At 37.2% G+C, this 16,876-nt stretch overlaps 1 protein-coding gene across 7 annotated transcripts in view; it reads left to right on the top strand.

Moving 5' to 3' along the window:
• LYST (lysosomal trafficking regulator) overlaps positions 1-16,876 on the top strand; it is a 174,117-nt gene that overhangs the window by 109,842 nt on the left and 47,399 nt on the right. For all 7 annotated transcript variants that reach the window (XM_032313704.1, XM_032313702.1, XM_032313699.1 and 4 more), the window contains 8 exons: positions 5,727-5,903; positions 6,452-6,528; positions 6,674-6,862; positions 9,181-9,326; positions 9,415-9,511; positions 10,447-10,508; positions 11,964-12,019; positions 16,501-16,653. In XM_032313704.1, the coding sequence (XP_032169595.1) occupies positions 5,727-5,903; positions 6,452-6,528; positions 6,674-6,862; positions 9,181-9,326; positions 9,415-9,511; positions 10,447-10,508; positions 11,964-12,019; positions 16,501-16,653 (957 nt within the window). The remainder of the gene's footprint in view (positions 1-5,726; positions 5,904-6,451; positions 6,529-6,673; positions 6,863-9,180; positions 9,327-9,414; positions 9,512-10,446; positions 10,509-11,963; positions 12,020-16,500; positions 16,654-16,876) is intronic.

Genomic DNA, 16,876 nt, shown 5'->3' with positions numbered 1-16,876 from the left:
TAGTTTGCTTGATTCTGGATGCAAACAAGGCCCACACATGGCATTGGCTTGATGTATGCTAAATCTTTTTAATCCCTGGCAAGTACCCTCCCCAGCCATTTTTTTAAATGTCAGCCATTTGTTGATGGAACTGGGATTTCCCATATTCTGGATTGAGCTGATCATATGCTTGTGGCTGTAGGTTTCAAGGCTTCTTAGATTCCAGTTCTGGTTTCCCGTTTGGTTTTGTGTTTGTTTGTTTTAAGACTGTTTTATTAAGGATGCTTTGCATTTTCCATTACAGCATAGCAGGAGACAGAGAATGTCTCATTGCCCTGCTTTTTGAAATGATATTAGCCTGATCCATTCATTACAAAGTTCACCCTCCATCTTTAGCCTAGTAGTTTTAGCCACCACTGATAATAGCTGCCAAGATCCACTTTTTTCATTAGGAATTGCAAAACAGTGTTTTCTCAGAGTTTCTCATTCTGCCAGCATCTATTAGCTCGGAGTCTTCTAGAGGAAGACTGTTCCCTCATCCACTATCTGACAGCCCTGAAGCATAGTCTATTTAAGAAAGGCAACTCTTAAGACAGCATGGTACTGGCACAAAAACAGACACATAGATCAATGGAACAGAATAGAGAGCCCAGAAATAGACCCTCAACTCTACAGTCAACTAATCTTCGACAAAGCAGGAAAGAATGTCCAATGGAAAAAAGACAGCCTCTTCAATAAATGGTGCTGGGAAAATTGGACAGCCACATGCAGAAAAATGAAATTGGACCATTTCCTTACACCACACACAAAAATAGACTCAAAATGGATGAAGGACCTCAATGTGCGAAAGGAATCCATCAAAATCCTTGAGGAGAACACAGGCAGCAACCTCTTTGACCTCAGCCACAGCAACATCTTCCTAGGAACAACGCAAAAGGCAAGGGAAGCAAGGGCAAAAATGAACTATTGGGATTTCATCAAGATCAAAAGCTTTTGCACAGCAAAGGAAACAGTTAACAAAATCAAAAGACAACTGACAGAATGGGAGAAGATATTTGCAAACGACATATCAGATAAAGGACTAGTGTCCAGAATCTATAAAGAACTTAGCAAACTCAACACCCAAAGAACAAATAATCCAATCAAGAAATGGGCAGAGGACTTGAACAGACATTTCTGCAAAGAAGACATCCAGATGGCCAACAGACACATGAAAAAGTGCTCCATATCACTCGGCATCAGGGAAACACATATCAAAACCACAATGAGATATCACCTCACACCAGTCAGAATGGCTAAAATCAACAATTCAGGAAATGACAGATGCTGGCGAGGATGCGGAGAAAGGGGAACCCTCCTACACTGTTGGTGGGAATGCAAGCTGGTGCAGCCACTCTGGAAAACAGCATGGAGGTTCCTCAAAATGTTGAAAATAGAACTGCCCTATGACCCAGCAATTGCACTATTGGGTATTTACCCTAAAGATACAAACGTAGTGATCCAAAGGGGCACGTGCACCCGAATGTTTATAGCAGCAATGTCCACAATAGCCAAACTATGGAAAGAACCTAGATGTCCATCAACAGATGAATGGATCAAGAAGATGTGGTATATATACACAATGGAATACTATGCGGCCATCAAAAGAAATGAAATCTTGCCATTTGCGACAACATGGATGGAACTAGAGCGTATCATGCTTAGCGAAATAAGTCAAGCAGAGAAAGACAACTATCATATGATCTCCCTGATATGAGGAAGTGGTGATGCAACATGGGGGCTTAAGTGGGTAGGAGAAGAATAAATGAAACAAGATGGGATTGGGAGGGAGACAAACCATAAGTGACTCTTAATCTCACAAAACAAACTGAGGGTTGCTGGGGGGAGGGGGTTTGGGAGAAGGGGGTGGGATTATGGACATTGGGGAGGGTATGTGCTTTGGTGAGTGCTGTGAAGTATGTAAACCTGGTGATTCACAGACCTGTACCCCTGGAGATAAAAATATATGTTTATAAAAAATAAAAAATTTTAAAAAAAAAGAAAAAGAAAGAAAGGCAACTCTTGTTTCTTTCCCCTGTTTATTAGAATAATGAGTTGGTGCCCTAGCAGCCTCCAATTTTTGTATTTGTTTTTATTTTTGAGGTATCATTATGAATTCAGGTATTTCTTGCAAAAGTAGTTTCAAATCTTTGTGGTTATTGTTCAGTTTGATAGTCACATTAGCACCTATGTAGACTCAGATTGTTACATGCCTTTAACAGAGCCTTTCCAATTTTTAACAAGCTAATATGATTAACTGCTTTGCTTTCTGGAACGGAAGAATGTCCCAGGTTTATCTTGCACATTCCTTCCTGGATCTGGAACCAGACTTTTCCCCCAAGAAGACCCTTTTTCCTTTTCATGAGATAATGGTATTTAGAAATTATAAATTTAAGGACTAGAAACAGGCATTTCTACTTGTTTGTTATTTCTTCTCGTGTTTCTGGTGGAAAAGCTAAGGAATATGAATCTTTTAAGAAAGAAAAATGAATCATGAGTTCATGTTGATATTTCCACATTTTCTTGGATTTTATATTTGTATTTCCTTTTATTAATGTTGTAACCTTGATTCCTGATGTTATTAGTATATTTATTTGTATGTGTGCTCTCTCTCTCTCTCTATGTATATACATAGAACATTTTCAAAATAGGATGACCAACATTATCACTAATAACAAACCCAGTGAACAGATTAAGGCTTCCTCATAATTATTTTGTTCTTAGGATACCGTTATGAGTACACCATGAAAATACTGTAAAAACACTTCATATAATTTTCTGTATTTAGTTGTGCCACCAACTTCAACTAACTAGTCATGTTCTTCTTTTTTTTTTTTTTTTGCCATTTGTTTTCTATTTCTAGGGATTCCATTGGGTTTGGTTTTTTTTTTAAGATTTTATTTATTTATTTGATAGATCACAAGTAAGCAGAGGCAGGCGCAGAGAGAGAGGGGGAAGCAGGCTCCCTGCTGAGCAGAGAGCCTGATGCGGGGCTTGGTCCCATCCGGAGCTGAAGGCAGAGGCTTAACCCACTGAGCCACCCAGGCACCCTCCGTTGGGTTTTTACTTGTTCAACTTTGTTTTTATTTTTTTTTTAAGATTTGTTTGTTTATTTATTTATTTATTTGACAGAGAGATAGAGAGAGAGTACAAGTAGGCAGAGCAACAGACAGAGGGAGAGGGAGAAGCAGGCTCTTCATTCAGCAGGGAGCCTGATATGGGGCTCAATACCAGGACCCTGGGATCATGACCTGAGCCGAAGGCAGCTGCTGAACTGACTGAGCTACCGAGGTGCCCCAACTTTGTTTTTAATTATGTGAAATGTCACCATGGTTCCAAAATCAAAACTGTGAAACATGGCTCATTCAGAGAGGTTCTAGCTCTTAATCTCTTTCCCTCCCTTCTTTCCATCTTTTTCCCTGTAGGTCACCATCTTTTTTATTATTACTTTTTCTTTTAGAGATATAAGTAAATCTGTGCACACACACATACATGTATGTGCACATACACACGTGTGTATTATCCACACCCCCTTTGTCAATACAAAGAAAGAGAGCAGTACACACTCTTCTGCACTTTACTTTCTTCAACTAATGGTACATCCTAGAGATCATTCCATAGCAGGATCTAGAGATGTTCTTGTGCCTTTTTAAAGCTTCCTTTTTACAAGCTGTATTCTGTTTGTAATCCGCTTGATTTTTAAAGCCCAGCACCTCTCTTCTGCTGTCATGACTTGAGTCTGATTAATCTCTCAGTCTGGAACTCCACTTTTCAATGTCACCTCATCTTTGTCTCGTGCAACCTCTTCACATCCTGTGCGTTCTTACTGACCTGCCGCTCTGCTCATGCTTTCCTCTCTGCTGAAGTGCCTTCCGTCCTCTCCTTGTCTGTCTGTACACCTGTTCTGTCAGTTCATCCGTATGCCCAGCTCCCTTTCCCCACCTTCAAAATCTGTCTTTCTTAGTCCATTCAGAGCTCTTCCTTCTTAGACACATCCCTGAGAATGTTATTTTCATACAGGTTAGCATTTATTATCTCCTAAGGATTTGTATGTGATAGATTTGGTTCCTTAAATCAGTTTTTTGAGGGCTGAAAACAAGGCATTTCCCTTTTTCGCATTCATCCCTAATCACACCTTTTCTAGTCCCAGGAACTACAGTCAATAAAGTACTGATCAGATGTTGAGATGAGATTCTAGAAACAACTTCAGTGTCTAAGAAAACCATGTGTTTTTTGGATATTTGGGATGAATAAAAATATTTTTTATAGCTTTTCAAGATTATTTTTGGAATGTCACTGAATATTAAACTATTTTTAGATTATATCAAGAGCATTACCTTTAAGACACACATGAGAACATAGTCTAGTCATTTACTGTTTCTCTTTATTTGCCAACTCTTCAGGCCTTTTACTCGCAGAGTGTCTGTTCATTTTTCTCTTTCGGTCAGGAAGCAGCTGTCTCCTGACTAATTTAAAATGTTTCATTAAAATGAGCTTTGCTATTTTCATCATTGCATATGTTCATCTTATGCTTTTGGGAAGTGACATGATGTGATTCCATGTGTTAATTTAAATATCATCCAAAATGTAAGAGCTTCCAAATTCATTTGTTGACATTTAATACTATTCACAGTTTAAAATGTCATAAAGCCAAATGCAGTGGTATTTGTATCAGTGCAGATTTTTAAAAAGTAAAACTCTGCATGTTTCACTTGCTGGCATACTTAATGTTTAAAGAATACATAGTGTACAACATAACAATTAGGTGTAAGATCTGTAGCATAGAAGGGCCACTTAAAAAATCATGAAACAAAATTGGTTTAGATTTCTTCTATGAAAGACAGTTGGCATTACCTTAAGTAACATTCTGATTTTGGTTACAGGGCAGTTCATAAGGTTGGCCTAACCCAGCCCTTCTCCGGACATTGTGCACAGGTTCTGGTGCTGACATCTCACTGGTTTTAGAGTTTTTTACCATTAGCTCTCCCTAGGGAGTAAAGACTGCTTACAGGTTAATCCAAAGACAGGGTTTTGTTCTGGATGTTTCACAAACTTCATTCTACCAAGCAGAAATCAAAGGAGAAAGACTAAATGAGCATAATTCTCTTACCTAGAAGATTTAAAGGAAAGTTTCCCTTCCAGTTCATTTTTTTCTATGAGAAGAACTAAGAATTATTTTCCTTTATCCCCACCTATTTCCTATATTCCTTTAGCAAATCTTCTCCAAAAAATTTTCCCCAAAAACTTGCTTGCTTTTCTTTTCCTTCTCTCTTACTTTACTTCCTTTCTCTTTTTTATTTTACCTCTTACAATGAAAATTTTCAAATGTAATAAGAGAAACAGAATAGTATAATGAGTACCATATAGCCATCACCTAGATTTAACAGTTGTTAATACTTTTATCATAATGACATCATTCCTTTTTTTGAAGTATTTTAAAGTAAATTATAGAAATCTTTTTCCAAAGACATTATCTTACGTAACATAAGATTATTTTACCTATCAAAATTAGCTTACACCCTAATGTCACCGTGTTTCTAATGCAAAACCCGATTTTTTTGATTGTTCCCAAAATGTCTTTTACTGCTTTATTCTAACCAGAACCTTCCAAATAAATCTAGTGATATAATTTAATTACTGTTAAATAATTTAAATGTAAGAAATTAAAAAAATTTATATGACTAAAAAAAATTTTCTTTCTCTTAAAGCATGGAGCCAAGTTAGTTTTGTATTTGTCAGAGTTGATACATAATCACCAAGATGAATTGACTGAGGAAGAACTAGACACAGCGGAGCTGCTTATGAACGCTTTAAAACTGTGTGGGCAGAAGTGCACCCCTCCCAGAGCAGCAACAAAAGCGGAGCTTATTAAAATGATCGAAGAGGTGAGTCAGTGAATTCATAAGACAGCTTTCTTAGGAGAGCCCATCAAATGTACTTAAAGGAGGATTGAAAGAATTTTTTTTATTATAGAATATCATGGATGATAAATTTGAAATGATGATGATTTTTTTTTTTTTTTTACCCAATCTGGCTTTTTTACTATGAGAGAATAAATAGGCTCATTGTAAGGAGCATTTTCTTCATTATTGTCATCCTTACCCTTTATCAGTAGCTTTCAGTGAAGGACAAATTTTTATGTGACAAACAAGTTGAAGCGTCAGCCTTGAAGCAAGCAACTGTGCAAACCCCTTAGGTTTGTCACCCTTGTTCACTATTCTGCCCTCACATCTGTGCCCCAAATTGTGTAGAAACAAAGGGGAATTATATCATTATTTAAGTAGTTATTGTATTTTAACATTCTGGTGTCTTGGGGACAGTATTTTTTTTCCCCTTGTTACCTCGGTTTTAAAATTAGTTTGTTTGCCTTGGTGCCAATGTTAAATTATTAATAATACATTTTATACTACATATTATTATCCACATCTTTTAGGAACAAAAGAAATATGAAACTGAAGAAGCTACAAATAAAGCCACCTGGCAGAAAACGGTTAATAATAATCAACAAAGGTAGGCTTTTATATACTCTGAAAGTCGTGCCTTTTTTAATTCATTCGACTTCACACATACTTTTAGTTTTCCAGTATCATGCTTTTGTATCTGTGTAACAGTCCACTTAGGCTTAACTTACGGGCCGTCTCGTTTATTTACTTAGTCTCTTTCAGCGTCTGGACTCAAAATCAAAGGATATATCCAAAATTGCTGCAGACATCACCCAGGCAGTGTCTCTCTCCCAAGGAATTGAGAGAAAAAAGGTGATCCAGCATATCAGAGGAATGTATAAAGTAGATCTGAGTGCCAGCAGACACTGGCAGGAGCTTATTCAACAGCTGACACATGATAGGTAAGCAAAGTGGGAGGATATTTTAGGTTGTCCATCATTACTATTGAATATTTTAATGTGAAATGCTATTTTCATTTCGGCATAAAGATCATCACATTAGGGGCGCCTGGGTGGCTCAGTGGGTTAAGCCGCTGCCTTCGGCTCAGGTCATGATCTCAGGGTCCTGGGATCGAGTCCCGCATCGGGTTCTCTGCTCCGCGGGGAGCCTGCTTCCTCCTCTCTCTCTCTCTGCCTGCCTCTCTGCCTACTTGTGATCTCTCTGTGTCAAATGAATAAATAAAATCTTTAAAAAAAAAAAAAGATCATAACATTATTTCATTAGTTTAAATATTTTTTGTTTAATCACTTGTGATTTATTTCATCTTCGATAATCCTATGACAATCTTTATTTAAACTCTTGGGGGTAAAGCAGGTAATTATGAGAAAGAGAGGTGTTATTAGCTCTTCCAAATAATAAAATCTTATATATTGGCTTTAATTTTAAAATGTAATGTTTGCAGAAGAATAGAGAAATCACTAAAACCAGGATAGTTGAGAAATAGATCTTTCTCTAGATAAGACTTTAATGTAAAATTTAAAAGATGCATCACAGTTAATGAAAAGGGGAAAATTAAGGTATTAATCTCTAAATTTGGTTAACTAATTAGCATGACTTGGGGGTGCTAAAAATGCACTAAACATCAAACTCTAAAGGAAATCCCAGGTGAAAAAAAGAATAAACTCATAAAAAGTTTATAAAGTAGAAGAAAACAGGGTGTTTATCAACTCTGCGATAGATAGTTAACTCTCTAAGCTCAAACACTGTAGAAAAAACTACCAAGAAGAAATAAATGGATTTAAGCTTTAATTTTTTCCAGTGTATTTAACAACTATAACAACAAAACATGAAAATTTATTTTCACCAACTATATCAAAGAGTTAATATTTTTATAGTTTTAAACATTTGTGCCAACTTAAAAGTAAAATGTAAGATCCCAAGAATCTGAGCGAAAGATGTGAATACACTCTTCCACATAAGAAAATAAATTAATAAACATATAGGAAAATATTCAATATGGCTAGAGTCTAATTTAATTTTTTAAAACTTTTAAATACCGTATTTTACCTTTTATGTTTCACATACCCACGGCAGGAAGAAATGTAACCTAGTCCATGGTTGGAGGTTCAATGGCATTGTACACTCTGACAGCATATGTCAGGAATCCTGTAAACATTTTATTTCTAGCTCCAGTTATCCTATTTTAGTAATTCTCTCCTAGGGAAAATATTCCAAATATAGAAAGGCAATAAACGTAAAGATGTTCATCTCTGTTTTATTTATACTAGTGAATGAACTAAAAACAACTTAAATATATAGTAATGGTAATAGAGTTAAATTCATTATAATACGCCCACCCAGTGCATTAGTCAGCCCTTTTCAGTGATGATAATAAAGATTAAAATATGTCCCGTAAAAGAACAAAGGATATAGAAATGTATATATATAATAATTCTAACTATGGTTTTGAAAAAGGAAAGAAAATAATCTCTACCAGTAATTGGTATGTTTAGAATAGTAGGATTTAGGGTGATTTTTCTTTTCTCTTATCTATTTCTAAAAATATATTCAATATAGTTCTACCATTTTCTTTCATTTAAATATAAACTTATTTTGGGGGAACCTAGGTGGCTCAGTCAGTTAAGCTCCTGCCTTCGGCTCAGGTCATGATCTCATTGAGCCCCATGTCAGGCTCCCTGCTCAGCGGGGAGTCGGCTTCTACTTCTCCCTTCCCTTGCTTGTTCTCTTTCTCTCTCAAATAAATAAAATCTTTTTTAAAAATAAAATATGAACTTATTTTTCAACATTGTAAGAAATGTGGCTTGTACTACGAAAATGAACTAATTTTATTTATTATATTAAATAGTAGGCAAGATGAGAAATATAGAAACTTAACTTGGAAAATTAATTTTTTTTTCCTTATCAGGCTGTATTAGGTCCAACCAGTGTATTGCTAGAGCACACATGTTGCTAAAGCATTCAGAATAGTCGTGATATATCTTTTTAAAAATTTAGCAGGTATAAGAAACTGATGGCAGAGCATGCCTCCAGGCAGGGAACTAGAAGACTGGGGTTTAGGAGCAGAAGGACACTTGTTTTTTAATCTTACTCTGTTGTACTATGTGTATGCATTCCCTAGTCTAATTACATAAGCAGTTGGGTTTTTTTTTAATTGAATAGATCAATTTTGATTTCCTTATTCAAGTTCCATAATGATTTCATCTAAAGCTATAAATACTATAGATTGCTCCTTAAAACTTTCTTTTATTTTCACTTGCAGAGCAGCCTGGTATGACCCCCTTTACTATCCAACTTCCTGGCAATTGGATCCAACAGAAGGGCCGAATCGAGAGAGGAGACGTTTACAGAGGTGTTACTTAACCATTCCAAATAAGTATCTCCTTATGGACAGACAAAAATCGGAAGGTAAAAATGACTTCTTCATGCAATGTACAAATGTAGCACATAACTATGATCATTACATAAAGACAATATGTATTTTTTTCCTCAACAGATGTGGTCAAACCACCGCTCTCTTTCCTGTTTGAAGATAAAACTCATTCTTCTTTCTCTTCGACTGTAAAAGACAAAGCTGCGAGTGAGTCTATAAGGTAAGTGTGAATCCGTGAGATGTCCTTTCTTTTGTTGAAGGAGTTAGAGTCTAATAGTTTATTGTAGTGTTTCGGTAATATTTTATTCCAGAAAATGCTGAGGTTTTAGGAAAGGTCCTGTGCATGGCTCAAGAGAAGACAAAGTTGGATGACCAAAATCCAGAAGGAAAAGACATTTTTGATAGTGAGGATCCGTTGACGTTCAGGCATCGCGCTCTGTCCCTTATCCGCATGTGTCTATCTTTGTAGTTGTCTGTGAAACAGATACCACGCTGGTCGTGTCCCCAAGTGACTAAAGGTTCAAATTTTAGTTCCCTGTCTTACTAACTATCTGGTCTTGGGCAAGCTACTTAGCCTCTCTGTGTCAGTGTCTGTATCTGTGACACGAAAAAGATAATACCTAAAGCATCAGCATATTGTTGCATGTCAAATGGGTCGGTATATGTTAGCTATTGATAGCATTTGTTGTGGTGGTGGCAGTTATTACTGAGCTCATTTAGTAGATACAGAACTCGGACTTGAAGGAGGTGAGTGACTTGAAAAAAGAATAAGTCTTTTCTGAGTCTAAATCCCCTGTTTTTCCTAGAATACAAAGATTTTTTAATGTCTTTGAAAATACCGGAGGCCTGATCCAATGTTTGTTTAATTACTAGAAAACATAAAATACTGAAGTTTCTTTTTAAAAATTGAATCCCTATATTCTATATACATGGCATATGAGTTATGAGCCTTCTCTAAAAGTTTTTATCTTCTCCTCTACTAGAGCATTGGAATTTGAGATAATATTTTCAACTGAGTTTAGACAAGACTTCTCATACTTTTGAAACTCTAGTCTGCTATGCTAAAATCTTTTACTATATAAAGAAAGCTTATACTCTACTCGCTAAAATTGGTCAAAACACTTAATCATAGGGATTTTAAATATGTTTTGACAGAGTGAATCGAAGATGTATCAGCGTTGCACCATCTAGAGAGACAGCTGGTGAATTGTTATTAGGTAAGTCATGCTTTGAAGACTTTTACACATACTCACCCTGTCTTTATTCTTAGACAATTTGAAGTACTGTTTCTTGTAAATACCATTAAATCAGATAAACTTTCTCTAACAGCACATAGGTGATTTTGCCTTAACATTATATATAGTGCTTATGACCCACAAACGTGAAGAAATGACAATCTTATTTTCTAAAAAGCACATGAATAGCATTTTGATTTTCATAAAGTTGACTTTCCTTGTAAGTATACATCTTTATATTTAATCATTCCTTTTACCTATATCCATTTTTTATTTTTAAAGTGAAGAATTATTGGAATACTAAGAAATATATCTACCTTGAGACAGTCGATAATTTATATTCCCTGTTGTGCTTCTGAGAGAAAGGCCAAGGTTGTCCATCCATGGGTATCTATATAATTACATTTGGTCAGACATTTTTTCCTCAAGATATGAAGGAATAAGGTTGCACCACTTGGGGAAAAAGAAAAAAAAGGTTGCACCACTTGGTCTCTCTTCCCTTAAGGAACCAGTGTGTATGCTGTAGGCCAGTTCTTGAAGCATGGCTTCCAAATCCAGAACATCAGCATCACATGGGAACTACATAGAAATACACATTCTTGGGCTCCAGCGTAGACCTCTTGAGGCTGAAACTCTGTGGGGCAGAGCCCAGCAGTGTGCATTTCTTTGAGCCCTCCAGCAATTCGGATGCACCCTCAAATTTGAGAGTCACTGCTATACACTAAAGCTACAGCCTCCAGAGCTCCAGAGGCACAGCTTCAGGTTTGTCTGGACTGAGCCCCATGGTCGTGAGGATGGAGATAGTGCCCTTCTCTGAGCCAGCAGTGCTCAGTGCTCAAGGGTGACCGGCATACAGTGCCAAGCCCCAGAGAAATTCCTACCCGTTGGACATACAGTGTAGGGACATGTGTTAACACAGCCAACCTATAAAGCAGAACTTGGGGGCTATCTTTTAAGGTCTCCTCTGCTCTGTTGAGTGTTTAGATAAAAATAATGAAGGATTCCTCTTTTGCTAGAAAATTTGTTTACAAGTTGACTTAAGCTAATATGTAAGAAAATAAAGCAAATTAATATGCTAGTAATATAAAAAGAGTACTGGTAATAATACATGGCCAACTTTTTTTTTTTTTTTTTTTTAGCACTGAGTGCCAGATACTAGTAATAAGTGTTTTACATATATTCTAATTTAATTCCCACAGTAACCCTGTGAAATAAAGTCCTCCTTCACCCCTTTTTTTAATCAGGAGGTTAAGACAAAAAAAAGCAACTTACCCGAGATTTCATGGATACTATTAAAAAATGTTATTGGGTGACAGGAACAGTTTCTGTGTGCTGGGATTTAAATTCAGGCCAACAGACTCCAGAGGTCATATTTGTAATCACATACGGTAATAGTACGCATACATTCTTAAACTCATGTCCGAATGCTTTCTATAGGTAAATGTGGGATGTACTTTGTGGAAGATAATGCTTCTGATACAGTTGAAAGTTCGGTGAGTAGAGGCTTAAGTTTGCACTTACATAAATCTAGACAAATTCCCAAAATGTATAACTTTGGGATAACGAGAGAGCAGGTATTGTGACTCTATGTATAGATTGGTCTTAATTCCAAACTTTTTCTTTTAAAAGATACTTTTAAAAAGAAGACCATACCATCTCGTCTGGCTTACAGTCTGATCTCATAGCAGTTAGCATTATGAGTCAAATTCCAAAGCGCTCCTGTTAAAGCGAACAAGCAAAAGGGGAAAAAGTGAGAGAGAGAGAGAGAAAGCAAGAAACAGACTCTTAATTATAGAGAACAAACTGATGGCTACCAGAGGGCAGGTGGGTAGGGGATGGGTGAACCAGGTGAAGGGGATTGACGAGAGCACTTGTGGTGAACACCAGGTGATGTCGGGAAGTGTTTAGTCATTGTATTGTACCCCTAGAACTATACAACACCGTATTTTAACTAACTAGGATTAAAATAAAAACTTGAAAAGTACAAATTTTTTTAAAAATGAAAAAATGAAAGAAAAATGCTTGTTATGTTAATTTATTTATATTTATTCTTTTTATCACTATCCTCAGTAGCAACAAATAACTACTTCTTACCAGTCCCAGTTCACTGTGAAGTACACTTACCTTCACAAAGAAAGGAAAGTGTTGTATAATTGAATAACTTAAGTAATTCTGATATTCACATGCCTTAGTACCATAATTTTTATTCTGCTGGAAGTACTGCTGTTAGTCAGAAAATAACAAAAATGACTCTTAATTCACATTTTTTTTTGTATTTCAAGACTTTTTGTCCATATGAATTAGCTTGTGTGCCATTAAAATATTGTTTTGAGATCCTGGTAATAAGAGAAATAAGGCTTTTTGTTTCAGAAAAGTTCTAACACCAAGAATTGCTAAGGATATATACTAAATAAGATTACATGTGCTTTAATAGTGAATACATAGGTGATTTTTTAAAAATGAGCTAAAACATAAAATTTTGTTTTAAAACAATATAAAAAAAATGAAAATATTTAATATAGCCCCCCCAAATTGAGTAGGCATTCTTTCATGTGGGATTTATCTAGCAGTTGCCACAGTATTTATCCCAGCTAGTAGAAGTATGGTTAATTATTTTTCAAGATGTCTCTTTTTTAGCAACCAAGAAATTTAATAGTTGATATATAAGCAAACATTTTTCTGGATCCAAAAGATGCCATTTTCCCCTTTTAAAACTCTCCTTAAAATAATCTTGTTTTGTTTTGGTTTTTTTTTTTGAGAGTGAAAGAGCCTTCTCTCCTCCATTCTTTAGCATTTGTTCCCACTTTACATATGACATTTGCTCTCTTGCATTTTGAATGTTTATATACTTTCCATCTGACACAGATGTAGTGCATGCAAAACACTTAGCAGAGCACCTTGCTCCTAGATACTTAACATCTGCTGAGTTGCAGGAATCAATGAAAGTTAAAGCTCAACAAGAAGGAATTCAGTTTTATGTGTGAGAATATTAGATTTTCATTAAAATGTTTAATTTTATTTGTAATATATTTCCAACCCCTACTTTTAAAAGCCAGTTGGAACCAAGTACAATACTGTAATATACATGGAACAGGACAAGTCAAATTTTAAAAATTTCAAATAAGGTTTTAGAAGGATAAAGATCCTGGGGTAAGATAGTCATGTGATTGAGTTCCAAGTTTTGCACTGAGCTCCTGTTCCAACACAAAGGAGAAGTAAGTGCAGTTTTCCAAAAGGGAAGACTGATGAAAAACCAAAATAGGATGCAGGTTAACTTGATGAGGTAAATTCTAACTAGTTTTAAACTTTAGTAGAATCTTTTATCGTGATTTTTCTATTGAAAGCATTGAGTAATGTAATTCATGTATTCAGTTGCAGTTTACAGACTTAGATACGTTTTTAAAAGTTTCTTGATCTTGTACTTTGGTAAGGGCCCATTGGTGGTAAGAAGTATAGGACCTATGGCCCCTAATCCTTCATTCTAGAATGTGGGAATTTGGGATGCCTGAGTGGCTCAGGTCATGATCCCAGGGTCCGGGGATGGAGCCCGAGGGAGGCACCTTGCTCCAGGGAGCCTGCTTCTCCCTCTCCCCACTTTCCTCCCTCTCCCTCTTCTCCTCTTGCTTGTGTTCTCTCTCTGTGTCTCTGACAAATAAATAAAATCTTAAAAAAAAAAAAAAAGGAAAAGAAAAAAGAAAGAAAGAAAAGAATTAGGGATTTGTTGAGGGAGACTGGGATTAATGCTGTCAGGAAGACCCAGCCTTCCGGTGGTCACTTTATCTCTTCTTCCTTCTGCTGACCACATGGGAGAGGAACATAGCCATCTGGTGGGCGACGATCTGTGAGCTTACAGTCAGTGGGGCTGATTGACAGAGGCTGCTTTGCCTTTCCTGGGAGATGCAGAGGCATGCGAACTGTGCGTCAGAGCTGGTGAGCTCCCAGGCATGCAGATAGGTCAATTTTAACCCAATCCATGTGTGAGGGCAGGCCCACAGTTTCGAGTTCTCAGGCAGAACTTGTTGTCTACTCTCTACCCCGACCCCAGGCCAAGAGAGACAAGCTCCTGTTTCTTTCTCTATTGATGGGCTCGTGTGTTTATCGACAACAGGAACATGTCCCTTAATGGGCTTTAGATTTCTGAAGTAATTTCATCCCATACTCTGATCCAGAGAACGCAGTGCCTCATCTTCTTTCTTCCAATTGTTTCAACCTGATCACTTAGTCTGTGACCCCGGCATGCTTTTCACATTTCTTGTTATTTTTGCTTCCTGGGATTCATTTTCCCTTAATTTCTTGCCAGCTCAGCTTTAAACTCAAGTCAGTCTAGAATGGCTGTGTATTGTAGGAGTCTAACCATATGACATTCTGGGAAGGGAAAACCATGGCGATAATAAAAAGATCAGGGGTCCACGGGGCAGGAAGGGAGGAGGAGGTGGAGCACGAGGGAATTCTGTGGGAGGCGGTGGTGGTGGACACGTTTCCCCAGAGACATTAGTCAAAACCGACAACTGCGTCACGCCAAGAGTGAACCCTAGTGTAAACTATGGCCTTTAGTCAAGAATAATGTATTCAGTGGTGGCTCAACAATTATTACAAAGGCACCACACTACTCACACTGATGGGAGACGTTAATCATAGGGCAATTGTGAGTTCAGGCAGGGAATACATGGGAACTTTCTACGCTATCTGCTCGGTTTCCTGCAAACCTAAAACTGCTCTAAGTTAATGCTGGTCCCCAGATGCAGGGCACTCTCACTCATATTAGGGGTATTACTTTCCAACCAGTCACCTCTGGTGGCTCCCTCCCCCTTCTGTTTATCTTCCGATATCAGTCCGCCATTCCCACTCCGCTTTACCCGCCCACTGGCGTCTTCTGCCCCTGTAGAGATCCAGATGTGTATAATTCTGATCTCAGGCTGATTTCATGGGTGATCAGAGTTCTTTGGTAGGTAATCAGCTCACTTTAGGGTACAGGTTGAAAAGGCACCTCCTCCTACTTGGCCAAAATTAGCAAGACAGGAAACAACATATGTTGGAGGGGATGTGGAGAAAGGGGAACCCTCTTACACTGTTGGTGAGAATGCAAGTTGGTGCAGTCTCTTTGGAGAACAGTATGGAGATTCCTCAAGAAATTAAAAATAGAACTTCCCTATGACCCTGCAATTGCACTCCTGGGTATTTACCCCAAAGATACAGATGTCGTGAAAAGAAGGGCCATCTGTACCCCAATGTTTATAGCAGCAATGGCCGTGGTCGCCAAACTGTGGAAAGAACCAAGATGCCCTTCAACAGACGAATGGATAAGGAAGATGTGGTCCATATACACTATGGAGTATTATGCCTCCATCAGAAAGGACAAATGCCCAACTTTTGTAGCAACATGGACGGGACTGGAGGAGATTATGCTGAGAGAAAGAAGTCAAGCAGAGAGAGTCAATTATCATATGGTTTCACTTATTTGTGGAGCATAACAAATAGCATGGTGGACATGGGGAGTTAGGAGAAGGGAGCTGGGGGAAATTGGAAGGGGAGGTGAACCATGAGAGACTATGGACTCTGAAAAACAATCTGAGGGGTTTTAAGTGGTGGGGGGGGGTGGGAGGTTGGGGGAATCAGGTGGTGGGTATTAGAGAAGGCACGGATTGCATGGAGCACTGGGTGTGGTACAAAAACAATGAATACCGTTATGCTGAAAATAAATAAAAAATAAATTAAAAAAAAACTAAAACTCCTCTAAAAAATAAAGTCTCTTAAAAAATACAAATAAAGTCTTTTTAAAAATTCCTTAAATTTCATCCAGCATTTTGAAGTGTTTTGTAGTAAGGGGGTGGGGCAGGTCAGGGAATCTTATGTGCCATATTGCCACAAAAGGAAGATGTCTTATTTCATTTTGACGTTTTAAAAAATCTAAGATTAAAATGATTATTTATATTTCCTATGAAGCAAACACTTTCATTTATTTCTTTTGTCTTAGAGCCTTCAGGGAGAATTGGAACCAGCATCCTTCTCCTGGACATATGAAGAAATTAAAGAAGTCCACAAGCGTTGGTGGCAGTTGAGAGACAATGCTGTAGAGATCTTTTTAACAAATGGTAGAACACTCCTGTTAGCATTTGATAACACCAAGGTAAATTTGGCTTTATTAATAGATACATATTTTTGAAGTTATCATGGGTCCAGTGTAACTGTACTCAAATGATTTTATCAGGGTTTAACTTATTTAAACTTTGATTCACTGTTTCTGTCATCAAGTAAAAATTGCTCGTTAGTCCTAATTAAAGTGAACCTTGGCTATATTAGAATGATTTTTGTCCTTCAAAACTGTGTTAAATTCAGATTCTCCAGAGTAA

Source organism: Mustela erminea, chromosome 14 (genome assembly GCF_009829155.1).
Source record: "Mustela erminea isolate mMusErm1 chromosome 14, mMusErm1.Pri, whole genome shotgun sequence".
Lineage (NCBI taxonomy): Eukaryota > Metazoa > Chordata > Mammalia > Carnivora > Mustelidae > Mustela > Mustela erminea.
This window is presented reverse-complemented; position numbering and strand designations above follow the sequence as displayed.